Source organism: Perna viridis, chromosome 8, assembly GCF_037379345.1.
Source record: "Perna viridis isolate PV_CMFRI_1.1 ecotype Kerala chromosome 8, ASM3737934v1, whole genome shotgun sequence".
Classification (NCBI taxonomy): Eukaryota; Metazoa; Mollusca; class Bivalvia; order Mytilida; family Mytilidae; genus Perna; species Perna viridis.
Window position 1 is genome coordinate 15935725 of NC_142452.1, and position 24733 is coordinate 15960457.

General features: G+C 33.4%; 1 protein-coding gene across 3 annotated transcripts; it reads right to left on the reverse strand.

The window, feature by feature from the left end:
- Positions 1 to 1830: 1830 nt before the first annotated feature.
- On the reverse strand, positions 1831 to 24313 carry LOC148609507 (aromatic-L-amino-acid decarboxylase-like). Of its 3 annotated transcripts, XM_088540874.1 has the most exons (14): positions 24104 to 24313; positions 21456 to 21707; positions 20010 to 20214; positions 19179 to 19292; positions 18642 to 18761; positions 17766 to 17900; positions 17181 to 17324; positions 12423 to 12489; positions 11402 to 11496; positions 10612 to 10679; positions 10194 to 10284; positions 9446 to 9544; positions 8448 to 8549; positions 1831 to 7787 (listed from the first exon to the last, which is right to left on the reverse strand). In XM_088540874.1, the coding sequence occupies exons 3-14, from the start codon at positions 20208 to 20210 to the stop codon at positions 7485 to 7487; spliced, it is 1539 nt and encodes a 512-aa protein (XP_088397000.1). In that variant the 5' UTR covers positions 20211 to 20214; positions 21456 to 21707; positions 24104 to 24313; the 3' UTR covers positions 1831 to 7484. The 3 variants fall into 3 exon arrangements, with proteins under 3 accessions (XP_088397000.1, XP_088397001.1, XP_088396999.1); XM_088540875.1 differs by lacking the exon at positions 21456 to 21707 and having other exon boundaries at positions 24104 to 24312; XM_088540873.1 differs by lacking the exons at positions 21456 to 21707; positions 24104 to 24313 and having other exon boundaries at positions 20010 to 21370.
- Between the last annotated feature and the right edge of the window lie 420 nt (positions 24314 to 24733).

Sequence of the window (24733 nt, forward strand, 5' to 3'; positions counted from 1 at the left end):
CCAATGTTTATTATCAGAGGTAGACGTAGAAAATAATAGCAGTAATAAGACCTACACTGCTACCACTCTCTCCAAAGACGAGATTGTGGAAAACCATAAATCTGTGCTATCCTCTTTTGGTCTCTCTATCAAGGACGATGATTGTGATTTACCGTCTATGTACTGGATTCCTAAACTTCACAAGAATCCATACAAACAACGTTTCATAGCTGGATCTGCAAAATGTACCACCAAACCTCTTTCAAAACTTTTAACTTCTACACTCACAACTGTCAAAAAGGGTCTGCAGTCCTACCACAACACTTGTTACTCCCGTAGGAGTATTAATTCAATGTGGATTTTGAAAAATTCGAAAGATCTTTTGGAGACAATCAGTTCAAGACTACCATCTGAATATAATAGCATTAAAACCTATGATTTTTCAACACTGTATACTTCTATTCCCCATACTCAGTTAAAATTCCGACTTAAAAACATTATACATCCCTGTTTTTCCAAAAAAGATGGTACACCTAGATACAAATATATAGTTCTTGGTAGAGATTCCTCATACTTTGTAAGAAATAATTCCAAATCATCTTCCAAATATACAGAGGAAGATGTTTACAAAATGCTGGAATTTTTAATTGACAACATATTTGTCCAGTGTGGTGGACGTGTTTTTCAACAAACCGTCGGCATTCCAATGGGAACAAACTGTGCTCCTTTACTTGCTGACATATTTCTTCACTATTATGAGGCTGACTTTATAGCTGATCTGATCAGAAAGAAAGAATATCGTTTGGCTAGATCCTTCAATCTCAGTTTCCGCTATATAGATGACGTATTATCTTTAAACAATTCTAATTTCGGGGATTTGATACATCGCATCTACCCAAAAGAACTTGAGATAAAGGATACTACAGACACTGTGAAGTCAGCCTCATATCTTGACCTACACTTAGAAATCGATAGTAAAGGGAAACTATTGACCAAACTTTACGACAAACGTGATGACTTTTCATTCAGAATTCTCAACTTTCCTTTCATCTGTGGCAACATCCCTTCGGCTCCTGCGTATGGAGTGTTCATATCACAACTCATACGTTATGCCAGAGCTTGCCGAAAGTACGCAGACTTTTTGTATCGCGCTAGAACTCTAACAAATAGGCTTCTGGAACAGGGTTATGTTGCTACAAGATTGAAGTCATCACTACAGAAGTTTTATGGTCGTTATCATGAACTCGTGGATCGTTATGGTGTATCCATCAGCACCATGAAAACTGATTTATTCAACGGGCCATAGTTTTCCTTCCCTCGTTTGTCTGCCTCGGACTTGACTTTTTATGAGCAACTCGGCGGGTGTTTCTAGAAAAGCAGAGGACGCTTACCCTACCGGTGCACCTGGTCCATGCTCCCAGTTTTTAGTGGAGTTCGAGTTGCTCATTTACTTTTGTTACTTTGTATGTATGATTTTAGTTACTTTATGTTCTTTGTTGTGTATGTCTGTTTTCTATGTCTGGTCTTTGTCCCTGGATTACATTCTTTTGATTACCGCTATAACCTTGGTTCCCTTGATTACTCTTTCTCCAGTCTCTCTGGTAAAACTAAGATTTTATCAGGCCCACTAAAGCTTGCATGTTGAAAATTTTAATCTTACAATCTCCAGAGTGGAGAAATTATTTTAACCACTCACCGGAGAAGAATCTGTATATCAATGCAAACAAATCATTCCAAAACTAAATCTTAAGGCTTTATGTAAAGTTTGTGAGTGTTTCAGTTATGTTTACACATTGATTTTAATAAACTCTGTAAAAATAACTTTTATTATTATAATTCCATTTTAATGCATTCACCTTCTTAAGCGTCAATGTTGATTGCACTGTTTTAGTCTCTACAGGCATTAATACCCACATGCTTTAATACAAAAATAAACATTTTAATTATCATGACATTGACCAATCAAATTAATCTATTCTATTCTATTTATAAACTATTTGAATTATAAAAATGTTCACAGCATGTCAGCAGACATGAAATTATGGGACAAGTTAATATAACCGTTTTATGACAACTCTCAACAATTTTCAGAATATTTACCTGCACATTTTGTATGCAAAAAGCAAAAAGTTAACAATTTCAAGAACCAAGAGATATTGATTTGGTAAAAAGTATCAAAATAATCATATTTAAAGTGAGTACCAAATAATCTGTTAACACTAGAGGGTTTTGATTCTAGTGAAAATTGTAGCATGAACAAACTTTCAAAGATTACATAATATAAAATTATACTTTAATAATACATTTGCATTTTCCATATTATTTAAAACTGTTTTCCCGTATACATTTGTAATAAGTAGAACATGAATATCAATCTTTGCTACTGATTTCTGAAGTATAAACTGTAATCCAAAGTTAAACAATATCCAACTTCACACACATTTTGTTCCATTTCACCTTTTTTAATAATTTTTTTTTAACTCTGTCCAAAAGTAAATTTGTATTTATATTCCAAAAAAAATGTATATAAGTATTTATCCTACATTAGTTATACTCCAATTAAGCCAATTCCACCTTAAGATGAACATAAATTAGACACTATTTATTAATTTTAAATTTCCCGCCAATTTTGCTTGGTTGAAATAACTGCTCTTCCCTTCCTGTTTATTAATAATAAAATGTAAATGTTAGGGTGAAGATTTTGACTAATAAGTGTGTTAAATGGAACATGCTCAACACATATAATACTTCTTGACACATTACTGCAAAAACTTATAATTCCCTAAAAAAAATTATTACTAAAAATATCAGGAGTCCCTCAAATCTTCAGATGTTTTTAAAACTATATTTCATTTTATTTTGCAGAAATAATAGAATACTAATAATTGCCAGAAACATATTAAACAGTTATAAAAGGTACTGAATGATATAAATTTGTAAAAGGAATTACATTTGGACTATATTTTTGTGTAAGAGTTCAGAAATAGTAGGGCAGTTCCACAGTTCCAGGTATAGAATGGTGACATAGAGTATTTTGATCCCGAAGGATCAAACACCAAAAGGAGGGTTTTTTTTTTTATTTTAGGTAAGTCAAGTACTCAAAGATATTGGCCCATTAAGTACAAATGTAGACCTGTATAAAACCAGTTGCAACAACATCAGAACAGATACAAAATTATCAATTGTGTTGAAAAAAATATAATAAAATATATACATTGTATTATACATGTATACAAAGACATGTTGCTTGCTTGGAATTTTACATGTTGGGAACAAACCCGGACAATTCAGATGCTTTACCTGTCTTAAGAGAATGTTCCTCTACAGAGGAATGTTCAGAGGCACTTGTCCCTACCTATGTGGGGAAACACTAGGCCTATCAAAAAAGTTCCCCACATATCTAGAAATTTAACAAGCGCATTTGAGAATATTTTAAACCCTTTCAACTTCATATTGTTCAAGTATTTTTAAAATAGTTTTCGCACAGTTTACGCTTTCACTGTATGTTATATAAATATCATAATTAAAAACAAGGATTTTTATAGCAGAAACAAATTAAATTAACCAATACCTCCTCTTCCACAAAATCAGCACATTTCGTCATTGTTACTGAACATATTTGATAACATTTGATACGTTTTGGTCCAGCAATGAATTGTAGAGTTGAATTTTATATGTGTTTTTCTCTGATACTCAGGTGAAGTTGACAAGGCGAATGTCAGGGGAAAACGAAGAGATCTCCCCCAAAAAAGAACAAAACAAAAACAAAACAAAACAAAAACAAAACAAAAACAAACAAAAAACAAAAAACAAAACAAAAAAACAAAACAAAACAAAATAAAACAAAACAGAAAATATGCTCAAAATCAAACTATAACTTCAATTCGAATATTACTCTAACTTTAACTCAATTTTTTGTTAGACTACACTGAACAAATTACAACAATAAATCAAGGTAGCGTTTTTACATGCATGAATCGTTATTTGCATGATTCTTAGCTGAACTACTACTTAATATTCTATTGTTCTACATGCAACAGTGAGTGATGAAGTGTAAGTTGTTTTCCATCATAAAGGAATTAAAAACCTTCCAAGTTATAGGTTATTTTGACCCGTACAGGCATCAAAGATCGGACTTTTCAAGTCAGTGTAGAACTACTAGCCCGTACAGGCATCACAGATCGTACCTACCAAGTCAGTGTAGAACTACTAGCCCGTATAGGCATCAAAGATCGTACCTATCAAGTCAGTGTAGAACTACTAGCCCCCACAGGCATCAAAGATCGTACCTACCAAGTCAGTGTATAACTACTAACCCGTACAGGCATCAAAGATCGTACCTATCAAGTCAGTGTAGAACTACTAGCCCGCACAGGCATCAAAGAACGTACGTATCAAGTCAGTGTATAACTACTAGCCCGTACAGGCACCAAAGATCGTACCTATCAAGTCAGTGTAGAACTACTAACCCGTACAGGCATCAAAAATCGTACCTACCAAGTCAGTGTAGAACTACCAGCCCATACAGGCATCAAAGATCGTACCTACCAAGTCAGTGTATAACTACTAGTCCGTACAGGCATCACAAATCGGACTTATGAAGTCAGTGTAGAACTACTAGCCCGTACAGGCATCAGAGGTCGTACTTATCAAGTCAGTGTATAACTACTAGTCCGTACAGGCATCACAAATCGGACTTATGAAGTCAGTGTAGAACTACTAGCCCGTACAGGCATCAGAGGTCGTACTTATCAAGTCCGTGTATAACTGCTAACCCGTACAGGCATCAAAGAACGTACGTATCAAGTCAGTGTATAACTACTGGCCCGTACAGGCATCAAAGATCGTACCTATCAAGTCAGTGTATAACTACTAACCCGTACAGGCATCAAAGATCGTACCTACTAAGTCAGTGTATGACTACTAGCCCGTACAGGCATCAAAGATCGTACCTATCAAGTCAGTGTATGACTACTAGTCCGTACAGGCATCAAAGATCGTACCTATCAAGTCAGTGTATAACTACTAGCCCGCACAGGCACCAAAGATCGTACCTATCAAGTCCGTGTATAACTACTAACCCGTACAGGCACCAAAGATCGTACCTATCAAGTCAGTGTATAACTACTAACCCGTACAGGCATCAAAGATCGTACCTACCATGTCAGTGTATAACTACTAGCCCGTACAGGCATCAAAGATCGTACCTACCAAGTCAATGTATAACTACTAGCCCGTACAGGCATCAAAGATCGTACCTATCAAGTCAGTGTAGAACTACTAGCCCGCACAGGCATCAAAGAACGTACGTATCAAGTCAGTGTATAACTACTAACCCGTACAGGCATCAAAGATCGTACCTACCAAGTCAGTGTATAACTACTAGCCCGTACAGGCATCAAAGATCGTACGTATCAAGTCCGTGTATAACTACTAGCCCGTACAGGCATCAAAGATCGTACCTACCAAGTCAGTGTATAACTACTAGCCCGTACAGGCATCAAAGATCGTACCTATCAAGTCAGTGTAGAACTACTAGCCCGCACAGGCATCAAAGAACGTACGTATCAAGTCAGTGTATAACTACTAACCCGTACATGCATCAAAGATCGTACCTACCAAGTCAGTGTATAACTACTAGCCCGTACAGGCATCAAAGATCGTACGTATCAAGTCCGTGTATAACTACTAACCCGTACAGGCATCAAAGATCGTACCTACCAAGTCAGTGTAGAACTACTAGCCCGCACAGGCATCAAAGAACGTACGTATCAAGTCAGTGTATAACTACTAACCCGTACAGGCACCAAAGATCGTACCTATCAAGTCCGTGTATAACTACTAGTCCGTACAAGCATCACAGATCGGACTTATGAAGTCAGTGTAGAACTACTAGCCCGTACAGGCATCAGAGGTCGTACTTATCAAGTCCGTGTATAACTGCTAACCCGTACAGGCATCAAAGAACGTACGTATCAAGTCAGTGTATAACTACTAGCCCGTACAGGCATCAAAGACCGTACGTATCAAGTCCGTGTATAACTACTAGTATGTGGGGGTTAGCCAAGAGACGTGCAGATGTGTGGTTATTTACTTAGTCTGTTTCATTTTTAGAAGTTAACTTTAGAAATGAATATGTCTATAATACAGGCGTTTTCACTTCTTAGTGAAAATAATGATTTTAAAATGGGTTATAAAAAAACAACCACCTTACCCCCAACAATAAAACAACAAACAAACGAACAAAAACTGACCCTCCCCTAAAAGCAAGCAAACAAAGAAGGTTCATTAATAACAACAGTTGACATCGAATTTTTATATTAATAATAATTTTGATCGTATTTCACTCAGCCTTTTGAATAGTATGTAAACCTTGCATGCAAACGCATCACTTCCATTTTTTGATATTTTGCCATTATTGACATTTAAAGGACACCCGTAACAAATGAGATAAACAAAAAGTCAGCGAAAAATAAAATATCTGGAATATTTATGAACTTTCATGATGGGGAATTGATGGAAACTGATTACACTTTGAAATCTTTATATTCTGTGATAAGAGTTTGTGGAAAATGTGATTTGGATACCAGGAAAATCTGGTTCGAGTTATACTTGATATTTGTGATCTGAAATGGAATTTATTTTGCCGCTCATGTCGCGTCATTCAAAGCAACATAGTATATTGCCCACTCTATTTCCTCACTAATTAAGAAGCAGTTGTTTGGAAAATTAGGTCCCATATTTAGAAGTTAAAAAGGTGACACGACAGAATTTCTTAATAGGATGTTTTGGTGCAAATATAGCAAAAAACAATTATTTCAAAGCACATAATTTAGTAATAAACAATAAAACTACTTAAACTTTATTTTTTTCTGATTTCCTTTGAAAATAGTATCATTTAATCTCAGTGACAACGCCAACAGCCTTTTATCAGGAACAATAATTGTAGCAGTTGTATGCAAGCACTGAAGAGAACTTATTGAAACACATTCCAACCTATTATTAATGCGATCAAATTCTCCCGTTTTTTCGGGAGAAGGTTTATAGTGCAAATAAGTCAAATAAACGATGAAGTAAAGTTACTGCATAAGTCCTGAAATACAATTTGCCAAATGCTTGTTTATCATGATTTTATTATTGAATAATAATCAGTCTCCTCAAGATCAAGACGTCGAGTAATGTCAACTTGTAAGACATTAAACAGAGATAAAATGACGAGACACAAAAGAATAATCATGAACAAGTAGTTCAAATAACACGAGTACTTTCAGTTATGTAAATTATATGTGGAAGACATTTAATCATACTTTGATAAAACAATATTTTCGAATACATAAAATATGCATACGTTGCAGTCCCGTACCATGATTCTAGCCAAATTAAAGTAACCAACACATTTATAACTCGGGCCATGTAAAGCTTTACTTTGAAAATTATAGGAAATATTTTAGTAAGTCTTCATTTTTATGACGTTCACATGTCTTTCATTGAGACCCGCAACTTCGTCAAGCATTGATTTCATCGTCGGAGAACTGCTGACCAATCAAACCACCTTTTACATTCCTTTGTTGGTCAATATCGATGACGATTGCCTTTTGCTTGGTAACCGTCATGGCATAATCTCTCATGACGTTATTAGTACACTCCTTGATGACATTGAATGAGTATTCAATGTCTCTAGAATTGGTTCTTTCAGCACAAACTGCAAAACGCAAGAAATAAACTCCTTTGTCAAATGCTGGGATCAAGAAAATACGTCGATCCTCAATAATTTCCTCCATGAGTTTTTCTGACAAGGAATTAGGTCCCTGAAAACATTATTATACCCATTCTTTTAAACGGAATAGTTATAACTTGTTCATTGGATTGGGTACACTGTTCATAAATAATAATAGGCCATACTATATGTGGTTAAACATATTGGTGTATTGATGACAAAATAAATCATAACGAAAATCTCTTTTGTATTTTTGATGAAATGATATTCTTTTCTGCTGTAAGAGGCTGATACGGTTTCACTATTCAAGGCAGTGAAAGAAATATAGCTCTTCGCTAAATATGTATAAACCTTGCATTAGTTTCCTATGTATGGTACATTGCTTGTAAGATACAGATGGTAATAGCATAACTTTATTTACGTTTTTACATAACACAATAAACAAAAGGCCTACAACGTTACAAAAGGGATGTCATCGGACCAAAACAAGTACAATGTAGTCACGGCCTGAGTATAGCAGTCTGTTATCAATGACATACATTTGGACATCCACATATGAGGACAATTGATATTAATTTTGTAATCATCTTAAAATATGTGTTTGCCCTAATACTCTAACTTAAGAAAATCTCGACAGATACATGTATTTAGGCACTAAATGCACATAAGATTCCATATAAAAATATGAACATGTATTACTTTGAATTCAATGCTTTTTTGAAAAGCAAGCAACTTAAATATAGATACTTACCTTTATTCTAAAACAGACCAGACCCATGACTACTTCAGCGACAGTATCAAATCTTTGATCTTCATTTACAAGTTTCTCAAATTGCTGTGCCAGATTGACATGCTAATAAAACACGTTATTCATCTTAAAAATTGATATACTACTAGTAATCGACAATAAGCGAGCAAAACTGGCTCTAAAATATATAGAAATACGTCTAAAATTGATCATACTAACATTTGAGAACTTTTCGTTAAGGCAAAACACTACATCAAGATCAATATAAGCTTTATAGATAGTAAAAAAATGCCGGCTATACGAAACGTTTCCAGATATTTGGAATATCCTTTGCCGGCTCCCAATAATATATATTAAAATATATTAAAATATCTTAATAATCTCGGCATAAGCGGTAAATGACATGAAGTCTACTTCATATAAAAGGGAGCTAGCACTGAATGCATCGATCGCCCTTAAGGCTAATACCTTCCTCATAGGGAACCTACTACTTTATGCTTCGCTCGCACTTAAAGCTAATGCCATCCTCATATCAATGAACAAATAACTCAAAACAAAGAAACATTCAAATGTTTAACATGATCACATTTTACATGCACAGTACAGTAGATACAGATACGTCATAAACCTGTGTATAAATCGGGCATGTAAGAAAATATTGTGAAAAAAAATATAAAAACTCAATTCCCTCCATTTTTTTCAAAGATGCATGTGAGCAAAGCAAATATTTATATTTCAATGAACTCGCACATGAAAAATCGGATTTCTCTTATCCCTGTAACTCAGTTTGTGACATTCTTTTGAAACTTCTTCAAATTTCTCCCCAGAATGAAATATCAAATAGACGGCACTTCTGGGACGCGTAATATAATTTAACTTTAAGTGTCTTTAACTACCTTCCTTGTGGTAGAATATTTTTCATGAATAAAAGTGGCGCAACATCATAACAAGTGTGTACAAAAGTTGTTTATATACAATGTTTTGTTATAAATACAACATACTGTTCTAATGTATGACTGTACTCCAGAAACACCATACGATCTTAACATAAACCAAAGTTTAAGTGAACGGAATCTTCGACCTAAAGGAATCTGCCAATGCTGAAAATCAATACATTCGTTCAAACAACGATACAAAAGAGTGGACTTGTGAAATAAGTCTACAATATTCTTGATGATATGGCCTCCTACGAACAGGCTTTAGAATCAGTCTTAGATGTATTGATGGTTTCCAATAATAAATATTATATTATCTTTTGTAAATTAAAAAAAATGGCTTATTATACATTAATGAGGCACACGCTGTATTTGTGTTTGCCACTATTATTTGTTTGTTTGTAACTTGTCGTGACTATAATGGAAAACTGTTGAATAAGATGTTATTCGTGTAACCTGCAATTCCCCTAGTGTGCACACGTGCATATCGAAACTGCAATTCACATGCATGCGTACACTTAATTCAGTAAATTGATTCGGAATATGCGCATTTCAATCAATCCATATTATCGAAGTAATGAATATTCTTTCTCAGTGGTTGCGTTGGTTCTTTATTTTTGTTATTTTATGTTTTGTGTTGTGTACGTGTGTCTGTTGTCCATGTCTAGTAATTGTCTTTGAATTACAATCTTTTGATTTAAGCTTGAATATTGGTTCCCTTGATTACTCTTTCTGTGTACATGTGAACAAGGAAATATCCTTACAACTAGTTCATTTCTATGAATTGAAAGTAAAGACTTTGATGACGTCATACCCTGTAGTCTGGAACCTTCCCCTGATCATTATGTTTCAGATACATAGGATCGACGTTAAAGGCGTCCACAAGAAGTGTACTGTCTTGAATCCTGAAACAACTTATTACTTAAAATTACAGAATTGAAAAAAAAGAGTAGTGATTGTAATATTTAAGGTCATCAGAACGATAGTTTGTCTGTATTTTCGAAAGGTCTATCTACATGTACATGTTACAAGTAATCCATGCTACTTGTTTTTTTTTTTTTATCAATTCACTTACGGTATTTTTTTTAAATATGTATTTTGTAACTTGAAGAAAATCTGATGCTATCCTTTTTTTTTCTCGTTTTTTTGTCCACGTATGTATTAACTGAATACATGCCTTTGTATACTTTTTTAATTGTTTCATTACGTCTCACTATATTTATACAACTTACCACATGACAGAACAGTCAAAGTTGATAAGCATCCATTTATGTGGGTTAATGCTTATGGACTCTGCATTCTTAAAAAAATAAATGTTTTAAGTAGTCAACTAAAGCTCGATTTAGCGTGACATTTGATAAAATCAAAGCTACACGATGTTCATGCATCGCATTTTAGAAGAAAACCGTCGTGACATAACACTGTCGACAAGACACAGATGAACATTATGACCATGACTCTAGAGGTTATAGTTCATATGGCATAGGTAAAATCTACAAGCAAGTCTACGTGTACGGTTGTTTGAAAAACTCAAGAAGTCAATTGCTATGTAAAGTCCTTTCAAATAATGAAATTAAATATTCATATATTTCCAATTAGTTCGTTTTTCGTTAATTGTTCTCATATAAATATATAATTCAAAGTCATTAATCAACTAAAATACGTCTTTTTGAATTTTGATTTTGTGACTTTGTTACATAGATCACTGCTTTCCACATATGTACATGTATACTGCTATAGATACTCTTTATAACGCCACTGTTTGAAATCACAAATAACAATTACAACTGTACATGGCGAGACAAGCTTGTTGTGCTAAGCTCGCGTTTGATCAGTCGCTTATTCTATAGTAGTTACCGATGCACCTTGTCCGTACTCCCTGTTTTTTTTCAAGAAAATGGAATTGTTCATTAATCCCTAGTTTCTGCGCTTTTTCTTATAGTTAATTTATATGATATTAAAGCATTTTGTCTGTTCATATACTCTATGTACATTTCCTAAATTATCGTTATATGATTTTACCTCTATGCCTTCCATGTAATGCCGGAACTCTGGACAGACGAATGCACTCCCAGCATAGGCAGCATCAATATGACACCACAATCCCTCTTCTTTACCTTGCAAAAAAACCCTCAATATTACGGTTCTTGTATGTACGCGAAACGACACACGATCATTTAGTAATAATACTGATTTTTTTATGACGTAACACCACATGCATCAAATATACGTAATCTTTCAACCAGTTCTAGATTCAAAAAAGCAAACCGATCATAAATATATAACAAACCTCCTTATTATTTCACAGGCTGTAGATTATATAATATTCTACACACGAAGCTTAGACATAAGTGTAGCGCCCTGAATGCAGATCTATTCCGTGTTAATCTTGTGAATGATCCGGGTTGTGTCTGTGGCTGGGTGTTTGAAGATGCCATACATTACCTTTTGGAATGCCCATTATATTTAGAGACACGAGAACAATTGAAGAATAATACTGCTTTTTTACCAGAACTAACAGTCGAAACTTTGCTTTTTGGAAATGACACCTTTTCTGATGATTTAAACAAAGATATATTTAATTCAGTTCAATTATTCATCAAACAATCAATGCGTTTTAACATAGGATGATCACAGCAAGCAATTTTAACTCCATCCTGTTAATATTTCCCATATTTTTTCTCTTTTATACTCTTTTTTTTTTAGTTCAGACAACTATTGCCACACATATTGAAATGACAAGTTCATCACATATGATATCTGTTCTTGATTCAGTTTTGTCACAATAAGTTGTTTACATTGTATGTTATGTTTTATTGCTGACGAATGTTCACAAAATACTTGTAATTAATTGACCTTTGTAACTTTTTATAATTTATGTCCAATCCAATTGCCTGTAAATTTTAGCAATAAAATATGTTTAAACTAGCATGCATGAAATATCTGCCATCTAAAGTTATTCGTCATTTAATCAATCCATCTTTATTGTAAGAAGCAACATTCGCTCATTAATTGAACAATACATCATGATATTGATACTTACAAATAGGTCCTATCTCGGCCAAATTATCAAAGGCACATGTTCCTGTAGTACCTAGAGAGACACACATCTACAAAAAGGATAATATTTTACAAGTTTATAGGAAGGAGTAATCAAGGGAACCAAGGTTATAGCGGTAATCCAGGGACAAAGTCCAGAAATGGAAAACAGACATACACAAAGTAACAAAAGCAAATGAGCAACTCGGACTCCACTAAAAACTGGGAGTACGGACCACGTGCACCGGTAGGGTAAGCGTCCTCTGCTTTTGTAGAAACACCCACTAGAAGTATTGAAAATATAACGTGTTTTATTGTTACTTATAATTGTCGTCCTTGTTTGCACACTTCTAATTGCAGGCATGAATAAAACGGTAATGTTGTTTCTTTTTACCTGTATTATTCCTGTAAATTCTTGTAAAAGATTTCAAAAACTTAGTCATAGATTATATTTTTAAACAATACAAACAGTTAATTTCTAGATCTGAAGATTACAAACAGTTTTGTCAAAAAAGGAATAAAGGTCAAAGAGAGGTCAACAGAGCAAGATCTAATTATTTTTTCAGACAAAATTGAAGGAAATAAAGATGACCCCAAAAAGTTCTGGAAACAGTTAAAAGACTTACCATATAAAGGGGAAAGTCAAGAGTCTAGTATTGTTCTTAAAATTGAAACGATCTTTGTCACGATTCGAAAACTATTGCAGACTACATTAATAATTATTTCTGTTGAATCAGAACTTGTTAGGAAGTTAGCCAAAGCAAAAGGTTTATATTGTGTCACCTATCAATTATTTTTAGATTTTTATAAGAGGAGAAATCCAGATAACAAAAAAAACTATTTTTAAAACCAGTGTCTGAGGATTTCGTTTTCAAAGAACTTTCATCTTTAAACGCTTCAAAAAGCACCGGATTAGACGAAATCCCTACCAGATTTATACAGGATGGTGCTAGAGTTTTAAAATATCCAATTACATCAATAATAAACAAATCTATATCTTCTGGGTATGAAGGCTAAAAACCACTAATTCCACTTCCCATAGGCTTCTATGCTAATTTCACAATATTCAATGGCTTCTCTGGACTTTACCTTAACTTTAACCTGCAGAGGACTATATATCAGCATGATTCTACATATGTCAGCTCACAATCCTCAGAATGGCATGTGGGGTTAGCAGACTTGCAGTGCAGTACTGGTCACCGGAAGTGAAGTGTCTATAAATAGCATGGGAAATCCCAGTGTTTTCACAAGATAGGGGTATATTTAGAAATCATTATGGAGATTAGGCTTCACGTCATAAGAAGCAAAATGCACCTATAAAATGTACAGAAATATTATTCCTTTCAGAAACTGTTTAAATTTATTAAATGAGATGAGAACTTTTTTCACAGCACTATGAGGAACAGGGGTAATTTCTGCGTAGGACTATTTTTGCGTACGTTCCAAATGCTCATTGGTTGAATTGGTGGTCTGTAACCTGAAATATGCAAGGTCAAACCTCTCTATAAGAAATATAGTCCACTAGAAGTTGGAAATTATAGGCCAGTAAACATTTTAAGTATTGTATCAAAAATTCTAGAAAGGAGTGTTTACAAACAACTCATACTATTTTTTCAAGATAATAATTTGTTATATAATTTACAATCTGGTTTTAGGCAAAAATACTCGACGGATACTTGTCTTATATATTTGTTAGATTATCCGAGAACAAATAATGCCAACGGTTTGTACACTGGTATGATAATGTTGGACCTGCAAAAGGCTTTTGACACTGTCGATCATAATATTTCATGTAGTAAACGTAAAGTTATGGGTATACAATCAATTGATTGGTTTCATTCATATTTGTCACAAAGAGTACAATTTGTGTCTGTAAATAATACTATGTCTGAACCAATGAATGTAACTTGTGGTGTACCTCAGGGTAGCATTCTGGGACCTCTGCTATTTTTAACTTACGTGAACGAAATGTCAATTAGCATAGATAACAAATGTAAACTAATTTTATATGCAGACGATAGTGCAATGTTATTTCCACATAAAGATCCAAATGTAATATCAAACACGTTAGGAAGTGTGTTAGAGCAGTGTTCAGACTGGCTGATTGATAATAAATTATCATTGCATTTAGGTAAAACTGAATGTATGCTATTTGGTCCCAAAAGAAAAATCAAACAAATCTCAATTGTTTCCGTAAATATTATAATCATGTAATTAAAACTACAGATGTTGTCAAATATCTCGCATCGCAATTTATATTGATAGTAATTTGATTTTTGAAAAATTAGTGTCAAATATAATTTCTAAAGTCAATGGAAGACTAAAATTTTTATATAGAAATGCTAAATGTCTTTATTCCAGATCGAGAATAACACTGTCAGCATCTTTGATACAATGCTATTTTGATTATTTATGTGCCTCTTAGTACAGTAGTTTAGGGGCGGGATTAGCCAAAAAATTGCAAATCTTGCAAAACAAAGTCGTTAGGTTTATTCTCGGCCTGGGACCCGGAACAAGCATAAATTTTGAAAAAAAAAATGACAGTGTTAATATGGTTTTTGGTACAAGACAGAGTGAACCAACTTAGAATTAACCATGTTTTTAATATTTACCATGGTACTGCACCTGAATATTTGTGTGAAAAATTCAAAATGCATCAAGGAAATACAAGGGGTGCTTCATATTTAAATTATAGTATACCTAATTGTAAATTATGTAGTAAAGATAGTTTCACATATCATGCTTTACAAACTTGGGACAAATTACCACTTACTGTTAAAAATATAACAAACACAAATTCATTCAAACCTGAAGTTAGACTCTTTATGAAGGAAGAAGCCAAAAGGAGAGAAGAAAATGAATTTATCTATTTTTAACTACAAAACGTCACTTTCTAATATAATAAATTGGTATTTACATAAACTGTTAATATTTTTGCAAATGTGAAATGCTTCATGAGTAGATTCAAGTATTTTTCATATATTCTTTTCTTTTTAAGGACCCAATTGGAAATAAGCCTTTTTTATAAGTACAGCTTTATGGGCTATCCTTGACAAGCTTCAAGGTTACATATATTTGCTAATTTTTATTCACGTAATGTCTTTGTCTGTGCATGTGCTTGACTTGTCTAAATAAATATGAATAAATAAATAAATAAAATTAGTCTATTGAATTAAGGGAAAAATGCGCATTTAAACAATAAATCGTTCATAACCCCATGCTTATAAAAAGAATAACAAAACTGACAAAAATTATACATTTTTGTTGAAATACATGTTTCTATTAAATTTGTTAAAATGTATGCAACTTTGTAGAAATATGCAACAAATTGGTGAAAAGATTATAAAATTATAACAAATTTAGTTACGTTAATTGCATAACACTCAGAGAATGAAAATGAATTGAATGTAATATTTATGGTTTATTGGTTGATTAAATATCTATTTTTTCAAATGTATCTTAACATCGACTTAAAAAAAATCCTATTTTAATATTGGAATTTATCAGAATACAAGCTTAATCAGTTACAACTCTACCCAAGCGGATACAGCATTCATAGACTGCACCATAGCAACTAACAATGAAGCAGTACGTATTGTTATCAAATTCCTGGGGTTAAAACCTGCTTCTTTAACTTTACTCGTTTTTTTTTTTAGCAAAAGACACAAAAATATAGGAATTCTAAGATTGTACAATGGGCAGCTGGTCTACCACGTGTAGCACAGCACCTAATCGAAGGTGCGTGGCTCAACGCACTTGACGATATTGGAGAAGCTGATAACATACACGACATAACATTTTTCACTGATTATGAGACATGGAACCACTTCACGACAGTAGCATCTAAACATTTACAAGGTCATAGGGATACTACAAAAGACCCAGACAGTCGCAGAATGTTTCATACTTTAGTAAGCAGCAGAAGGAGTTCGTCCACCAAAAAAGATGTAGATACAAAGAGACAGACACTGAACTTTAACAACTGAAAGACATGTACCAGCAAAGGACTTGCTAGTATTGAAAAATAACCTGACACTGCATCCGATCTCTTTCGCTTGTACTAAAGATTTCTGATTTTTGTAATTTTAGTGCTTACTTTAAATATAATTTTCAATAGAATGTATAAACTTTGCCAAGTCATTACGATGTAATGTATAAACTTTGCCAAGTCATTTTGATGTAAAATATAGTGCTTCATTTATTTTGTTAATGTTAAATTGACGTTCAAACAAGAATTTAAACATTCTATTGTTGTCTTCTTTATTGATAAAATTCAAATTTTACTTTTAAAGTTGTTACATTAATTCTTCAAATGAACTGTAATTAACCTGAATGAAGTAGGAATAAACTTTATTAAGGTATGCACTTAATCGTTAATACACCATAATATGCGTTGAACTGCACTGTAAAACAAATCATATATATGCAGAAACATATTAGTATTACTATAACTGTGTCACCAGTAAAGGAGTTGGTCCGGTAAGGGCAAAATTTGGCCACAAAATCAAAGTTTACATGAAGAAACTCTATAATATGTTTTATAGTTGATTCATGTGAAAATACTTTCAGTGAACAAGTTTGTGGCCACTTCCTTTCCACTCAAAAACCATCATAAAAATTGCACACATTAAAGGTCATATCCGTACAGAAATTATTTTAAAATAAATTTGAAAACAAAAAACAAAAACAAACAAACAAAAAATGAAAATATTTTCCGATAAATTACTTGAAGATTCAATGTCATAATGGTTTTATATCTTACAAAGAAAGGGATTTTCCCAGCTTCCTTGTCTCTCTTAATGGCGTCCTTTAATGTCTCTCCTCGAATGCTATGTTTCTCATCTGGTATCAGTTTTACCATTTTAACAGCACCAAGCAGCCCCGATCTTTCCACCGACGAGTTTGCCTAGTAAGATACAGATGTTTACTGACAATAAAACTGGTAATATTGTGTCGCACGGTAAAAATATAAGCTTTGTTTTTACTGACTTTAGAAAATAAAAACGTACGTTTGCTTTTATCAAAATATGTTAAACGATTGTAATTCTCTCGTGAATTTAAAACAAATTCAATCGGAGTTATTATATACTGTCGTTTGTTATTGTCGTTGTGGCAAAATGAAAAAAGGAACACCATATTTTATCATCACATTTATTCGAAGAAATTAGAAAAAAAAGATCCAAACCACACAAACATCTAGTGAAAAAGAAACCAATGTGACAATTTCCATTTTTTTGATATTTTAAGAAGCCCTTACCATATCCTTACAAACAAGAGAAAGGGGTGTTTTATTTTGCGTTTATTTTAAGTCGGCGCCCATGTAAATAATAAGCAGAATATAGTGTACCTGTGTTGAACAATATCCAACTAGTTTTGCCATAATTTCGGTTTCGTTCATTTCTGGGTTTTCTTTCTTGTATTTGTCAACAATCCTGGTTCTAGCTGCCAGTAGACATAACAACGTGGTCTCACTAGCGGTTGACTTTAAACAAAGACATTGGAGGCTGTAACTACATGCTTAAAATTACATGTATGATGTTATAAACCTTTGCACTGTATATATAAAATTCTTAGTATACATTTGTCTCTTTTTCACACTGGGCGTGAAACTCTCTTTGTATAATACCTTTTAATAGGTTTATACAGTTGCAGTACACTTTTAACCTTTATAAGTAAATTAAACCATTTATTCCACTCGTACATGCATGTAAATGTATGGTAACATATGTCACATATTGGAACTCACGCCAAATGAATCATCTGTAGAATAGAGACCAGAGTGTGCCGATAGAGGAGTCCTCGAACCGGTTTGCAAACTGTTCAAAATACTTCATGATTAAGTTGATTACCATAACACAAAAAGTACAATCATTTTTAGACAAAATTATTTCACTTGATTTTCACACGAATTTCACGTGATTTTTACACAAATTTCACATGATGATTTTCTCCCAAATCAATCAAATAAACTTTGGGGCAAGAGTTCACATGAAACTCGGGCGGGTGAATCGAGTCTTCACGTGAAATTCACGTAAATTGTTCACACGCATTTCGTGTTAAGTGAAATTCACGTGAAAATCACGTTAATTTCATGTGAAGTTCAGGTGAATTTCGTGTGAAGCTCGATTAACATTCGTGCAAAATATTTGCCAGTATTTTATTTCTTATAAAACACAGATTATGTAAAAGTACATGTACAAAATGTATGTGTACACGAAAATACCTGAATGACTCCACCTCCCGGACCCTCACTACAATGCAGGAAGCTGTTTGGGAGACCAATCATTTTGCCCAACCAGTCAGTAGTGACAACCTCCAATTCTGTACAAGCTGGGCTTGTAACCTACAATTGAATTTTATAGTCAATGAAAAAACAATCGAAGGAAACAATGGAAGAACAAATGAATGAACAGATGGGAGCTCTCGATATGTCCCTCTCATGTATCAAAGTCGGAATACGAAATAAAATACCTGGATAAAAATATAATATTAAAACCAAGCAAAGCATTTTTGTTTGTTTGTTTGTTTGTCTGCTATTTTTTTTCTTTATGTTTCTTTAACGATCATACGCCCGACTTTTCAGATGCACGTGTATTTTAAGACAATGATTTCGGCCACATATGTATTAGTGTAACTAACGTGACTATTCATGCTTCAATAAAAACATATTCTATGTAATGAAGGGAGAAGAGTGGTTGCGACTTGTTTAGCATAGGTATTAAACTTAATTAATTATCTTATAATGCTTATGATAACGTACCCAAGAAAACCCTATACAACCTATAGCATCTGATAGCATGTCTCCCAAAATTGATGGGTAGGAACTTCCTGGTGCAAAGTAACCATGAAAATATGGACTATGCCAGTGTGTAATCTGCGTTTAAAAGACATGATTAAAAAATGTAACTATAAAGATTTAAAAGGAAAACACGCGTTGTCTGTCAAAACGATTGTGAACTAAACACTTTCATGAAAACTACAATGAAAATTGTTCCAGTATTTGTTAAAATGTATTTTTCCAGTCTACATGTACATTAGAAATCGTGCCTTTAAGCAAATAAGAACGTTATTACAGGCAAATACAAAAAAAATAAATGTCTGATAGGTGATCGGACATGGTGTCATCTAATGTACATGTAGCAATATTTCAGTTGTATTTTTTTCATAGAAATAGGACATGAGGTGATTCGTTCATGTAAAAAACCTACCGAATTCACTTTTATTTCTCGTTCAGAAATGGGTACTAATCATATAACCAATCTTAGTTTTTCATTTGGTTGTTGCGCATGCGCTTATATAGATTTTAATTGAAATTGGCAATTTGTAAGAATTATCGTTCTTGATTTGGTTTGATTTGGTTGATTTAGTAGATGTATGATTTTCTCAAAAATACAAAACCTGAATACAGAAAGGAATATATCGTTATGTGTATATATACCATAATCAAACTGAAAACCTTCGAATGGTCGGTAGCTTTTTCTACATCATGAATCGCTTTACCATTGGCAGTGTCTGAATTTTATATGGACAGGTCCTATGTAACATGCTTCATTTTTTAATTTCATATGATACGTTATTCATGAGTACCTACTCCGGGCATGATAACTCTTTCTATGTCTTTAAAAACTTCATCAAAGTCTTCTGGGTCACGTGGCGCTTCTTCGGGGAGAAGATCCCTGAGGTAACCTGGAGAAACCCTGTGCACTACGTCACGATCTCGTATGTTTTCTAGGTAGTTTGTTATATAGTCGACCATCTGTCTCCCTCGTTCTTTGAACTCTTTGGCATCCATATTTCTGTTTGTTTTAAAAACTATAGGTTGTAAGGATACGAATGAAGGATATTGACATTCCAAATAATTCATATTTGAAAGTTTTCATATAAAATAATACTAATTAAAACCTAACAGAATAAACGAATACATTATTTTTATCAAACTTTACTATGCTGCAGATAGCATACAAAGTGCAACACAGTTCCTTTTCAAGAACTTAAAGCAGAAATCGAAATTGAGAAAATCAGGTAAATTTATTCTAATTATTAGCGAATGAATATTCTCTTTAAACCATCGCTTTATATATGTTATATTTAAAGTTTGAATTCTTCCATCTCGAACATTTAGACAGTTATAAATATATGTTTGAGATGGAAGATTTAAAACTTTAATATAACATATACATTTAGTAAATGTACTTCCCAACAATTCAACAACGGCAAAAATTCCCCCCAAACCTCTGCTTAATGTTGAATGTTCAAATTGTCTGTTTTTCTGTATGAAAAGCCACATGTTAATTTTTGTTTACAAAATCATTTTAATCAAAATATAAAAAATAAAAATATTTAGGCTTTCCAACCATAAATCACATTTTGCATGAACTTTATCTGAAATGATACGTATACTTTACTATATGAATGGTTGACGAGCATGATAAACTTTACCAAGTGTTGAAGCTATCTACTTCTTAGTATTCTCTGAATATATGTAGTTAGCATTTTACAGGAAACAACTCGAGGCTTTGCGGTCTTATTTGGCCCCGATTTAATCTTTATACATTCAATATTAAAAGGCCTTACGGAGCGCAGCTAAATAAATCCGCAGTGATCGAACCCTGAACAGATGGGGTAAATATGGACACAACGTTCAAGCTTGATACAGCTCCGAATTAAATTGTGATTAAAGACATACATGTATTTGAACAAAATTTATAAACATAAAAAGAAGCTTTCATTATAAAACAAACAAAACAACTTTATAACTAAGTTTCATAAAAATTGGTCGAAGCTTTTTGAAGAAACTGTGCAATTATGGGAAATCTTCTTTTTTGTGAAAAAGTTCAAAAACGCGAATCAGGAAATCAGAAATTTATAATAACGTAAGTATAAGCTAATATCAATTCTAACAAACTAACAAACTATTTTCCAAAGTTTCATGAAAATGGGTACAACCGCTAATGAGTTGATGAAAACTGTGAAATACATCTTTATTCTTATGATGTAATTTTATGTCATAATTTTAAATTTAATAAAAATAACAAACCAAACAAGAAGTCAAATGTTAGTGGGTTAGTAGAATCATCTGGTGTTGGTGGCGGAGCCCAGCCTTCGGGATACCTGACCAAAGGGCTCGGTCAGAGTATATATCACTAGCGGCTGTGCTGCTGTGTTGACGCTCTGGCGTTTCTCCACCACTCTACACGTTGACGTACTTCCCAAACAATTAGAGTGGAGATACGCTCTCGAACCCACATAGGGTCTGGGAAGAGCTCTATCGAGACTATTTATTTCTAGCCTATATTTTAAAAGGCGAGGTTTTTGACAATTATTAAATTTACAAAATAGTTCCTATTCTTAACAGAAAGATGAATTCAGTAGTTAGTAACTGTAGTAATAAACTATTTTTTTTTGCTCTGTCATTTTCATTAGTACAATTAGTTGAGACATAAAATGGTGATTTTCATGAACATAGAAAAATTCAAAGGGAGGTAATTGTAAAGTATCCCAAAGCAAAGGTCTCAATTGTCACTTCCAGGTCAAATGACCATCCCTCTGTGTAGTACTAAAACAACTGTAAACTTTAAAATCACACTTTAAAGTCACTACTACAAAAGTATGAATATTGTGTACTTTGCCTCCGTTGTGTAAACTGGGACAATGTTGGAACAAGGTGACTTTACAGTACTGTACAATAACGGTTTAAATGATGTAATAACCAAGACGTCGGTCTCTGTTCTTGCCATTTTAAGGCAACTAAACCAGTCAATGTAAATTGATTCAGTACTTTGATTTTTCTATTTTAATGACGACTGAAAATTATTAATACATGTTTATTTAGCGTTATATTCTCGATAAGCTCTCGTGTAATGTTATGCGATACATAGCCTTGTTTTGAAGTTAAAGATCGTAAATAGTGGTTTTACTGCTATAAATCTGCTCATCGGCGATTTAGATGCCTGTATATAAATTTAAGGTATAAGGCCACCTTAAAAAAATGTAGTGGGAGTATTGTTTAAGAGACATCTTTCAGAAACTAACACATCTATAGATGTATAAAGATTATTTATTTATAGTGTTATAAGAAGATTTAACCAGGGGCGGGTCCAGGTAAGGGCGTAATGGGCGTACCCCCCCCCCCCCCCTTTAAAAAAAAAAAAAAAAAAAAAACTATCGTTATAATCTGCTAGTATTGTATTGAATGATGGCAATTTATCATATTCATTAATTAAACACATACTCTGATTTCTTTTTATACTGATTCCCCAATTTGATGGGTCATCATCAACCGTAAAATTTCGTTTCTCGGAGTCCGGCGTGTTCGACTCTGCGATTAGTATCCATTGTTGTTGATGTGATAAAGAATTCGCAAAGATGTCGATGTCAAAAACAAAACGTCAAAAGACCTTAAAATCGTATCAAGGTGTCTTGGACACCTTTTTTAAACAACCAAAACGGTAAGTAAATCAGTATAATACATGAATTTTGGTTGTTTTGTGTGACACTAACTTCGATTCCACATTAAAGCAATACTCAGAACGAAAGAACTTTATTCTTCAGTGTTTATTTGTCTTGTATCATGAGTGTCGTTCAACGAAACCCGAACTTAATCAAAAATAGAGGGATTACTTCATAATTTGATGCTAAATTGTTGAAATTCAGGAGCTTCTGATTTTCCCCATGGACCCTCAACCTTAATCACGCCTCTCGTTCATAAAATCCTGGCCTAGGTATTGAAATGTTAAGTTACTCCTTATACCCTTGAGTTTGGAATTTCTCGTTATTGGTCTACTGCTGTTAAGATCCATCCAATCATTTTAATATACCATAGACAATTAATGGAGAAAACTCGGCATAAAAAATGTCACACCCTGACACTTTAACTATAAAATATACATGCTCCAAGTCAGGAACCGTTACATTAGTGCAATTCTCTATTATTTTATGTTTTTAAGCCAAATATTTAAAACATATTTTATTCTACGCCCCCCCTTTCAAATATCCTGGACACGCCCCTGTTAACGTATCTCTGTTTAAGAGATATCTATGCTTATTGTGGCTATTTTACATTATTGCACCATGATTCATCGTTACTCATGTACGGTACTGGATTTTGTTACTGTATTCATTTTAAATGGTAGTGTGAGAACATTAGAAATTCTCAAAATTACTTATAATCTTTTGCAGAATTATTTTTTCACGAATGATTTTCAAAATAAGATAGTTTAATTTGTTATATTAAATTATCCTTATCGTAGAAAACGATTTTACCAAATTTAAAACTTCATTATTCAATATTTTCGTGCTTCATTTTTCCGCTTAACATTTGGAGTTACGACGCTTTGACCTCACATGTCAAAATGATTACGTACGCTGTTTCAAACAAAATATATATTTGTCATGCAACTATATCTACTTTTATGGATTCATTTGAAGCTTTCAATAAAGATAGTGAAGGTTTTTAATTAAAAAGAATTAACCCTTGAGCACGAGACAATCATACTGACATTATCACATCATAATTACATATATAAGTAAATTATTTATCCATATTCTTTTTTAGATCACACTGATGAAATTCGTTGTACATGCGAATATAGTTCTAAATGTCGATGAAGAATTTTCCTATATAGATACATATCTAGAGAGTAAATACCGCCTAAGTAGTAGTTATAACTCATGCTTATTCCTTACCTTACACGTTAAGTTCCGAACGTAATGTTCATCCCAGCATAGAAGATTATATTGATAATTATATAAGTTATTACGGTCTTATCTCTGTATGTAAGATAACCGTACGCCCTATAGTTCTCATTGGCTTTGTCAATTAACTAGATTACGAAAAGCAAGAACAAAAACAACCCAAGACTGAAGTCTTTAAAGTCGCCAATCGTCAAATATTCTATGCCACTGACTTTGGCTCGCTTTCAACGTCCGAAATGGCATGAATGCGATGTGCTCTAAAATCGTTTGATCTCCGCTGGAATCTTTGTTATCTTGATAAGGTTACACTTTCGTAAACGTAATTACCTGAATGCTTTTTGCAATGATTTGGTCGCTCCCTCAGCGGGATTCAACGCCTGCACTAATTCCAACGCTCTAGTGGCCTAGGCCTAGGCTATATATACATGTAACCGAGTGATACGTCGTCGTAAGTAAATGTAGAGCGCGTACATTAACACATGATGTAACTGAAATGGACAAACTCTGTTGGTATTGAGTAAGACAGCAGAAGATCTGCAACATTATACATATACAGACACACCAAGTATATCATAAATATAAGAAGTCTAATGGGATGGGGCAACTCTACCATCTTACTTG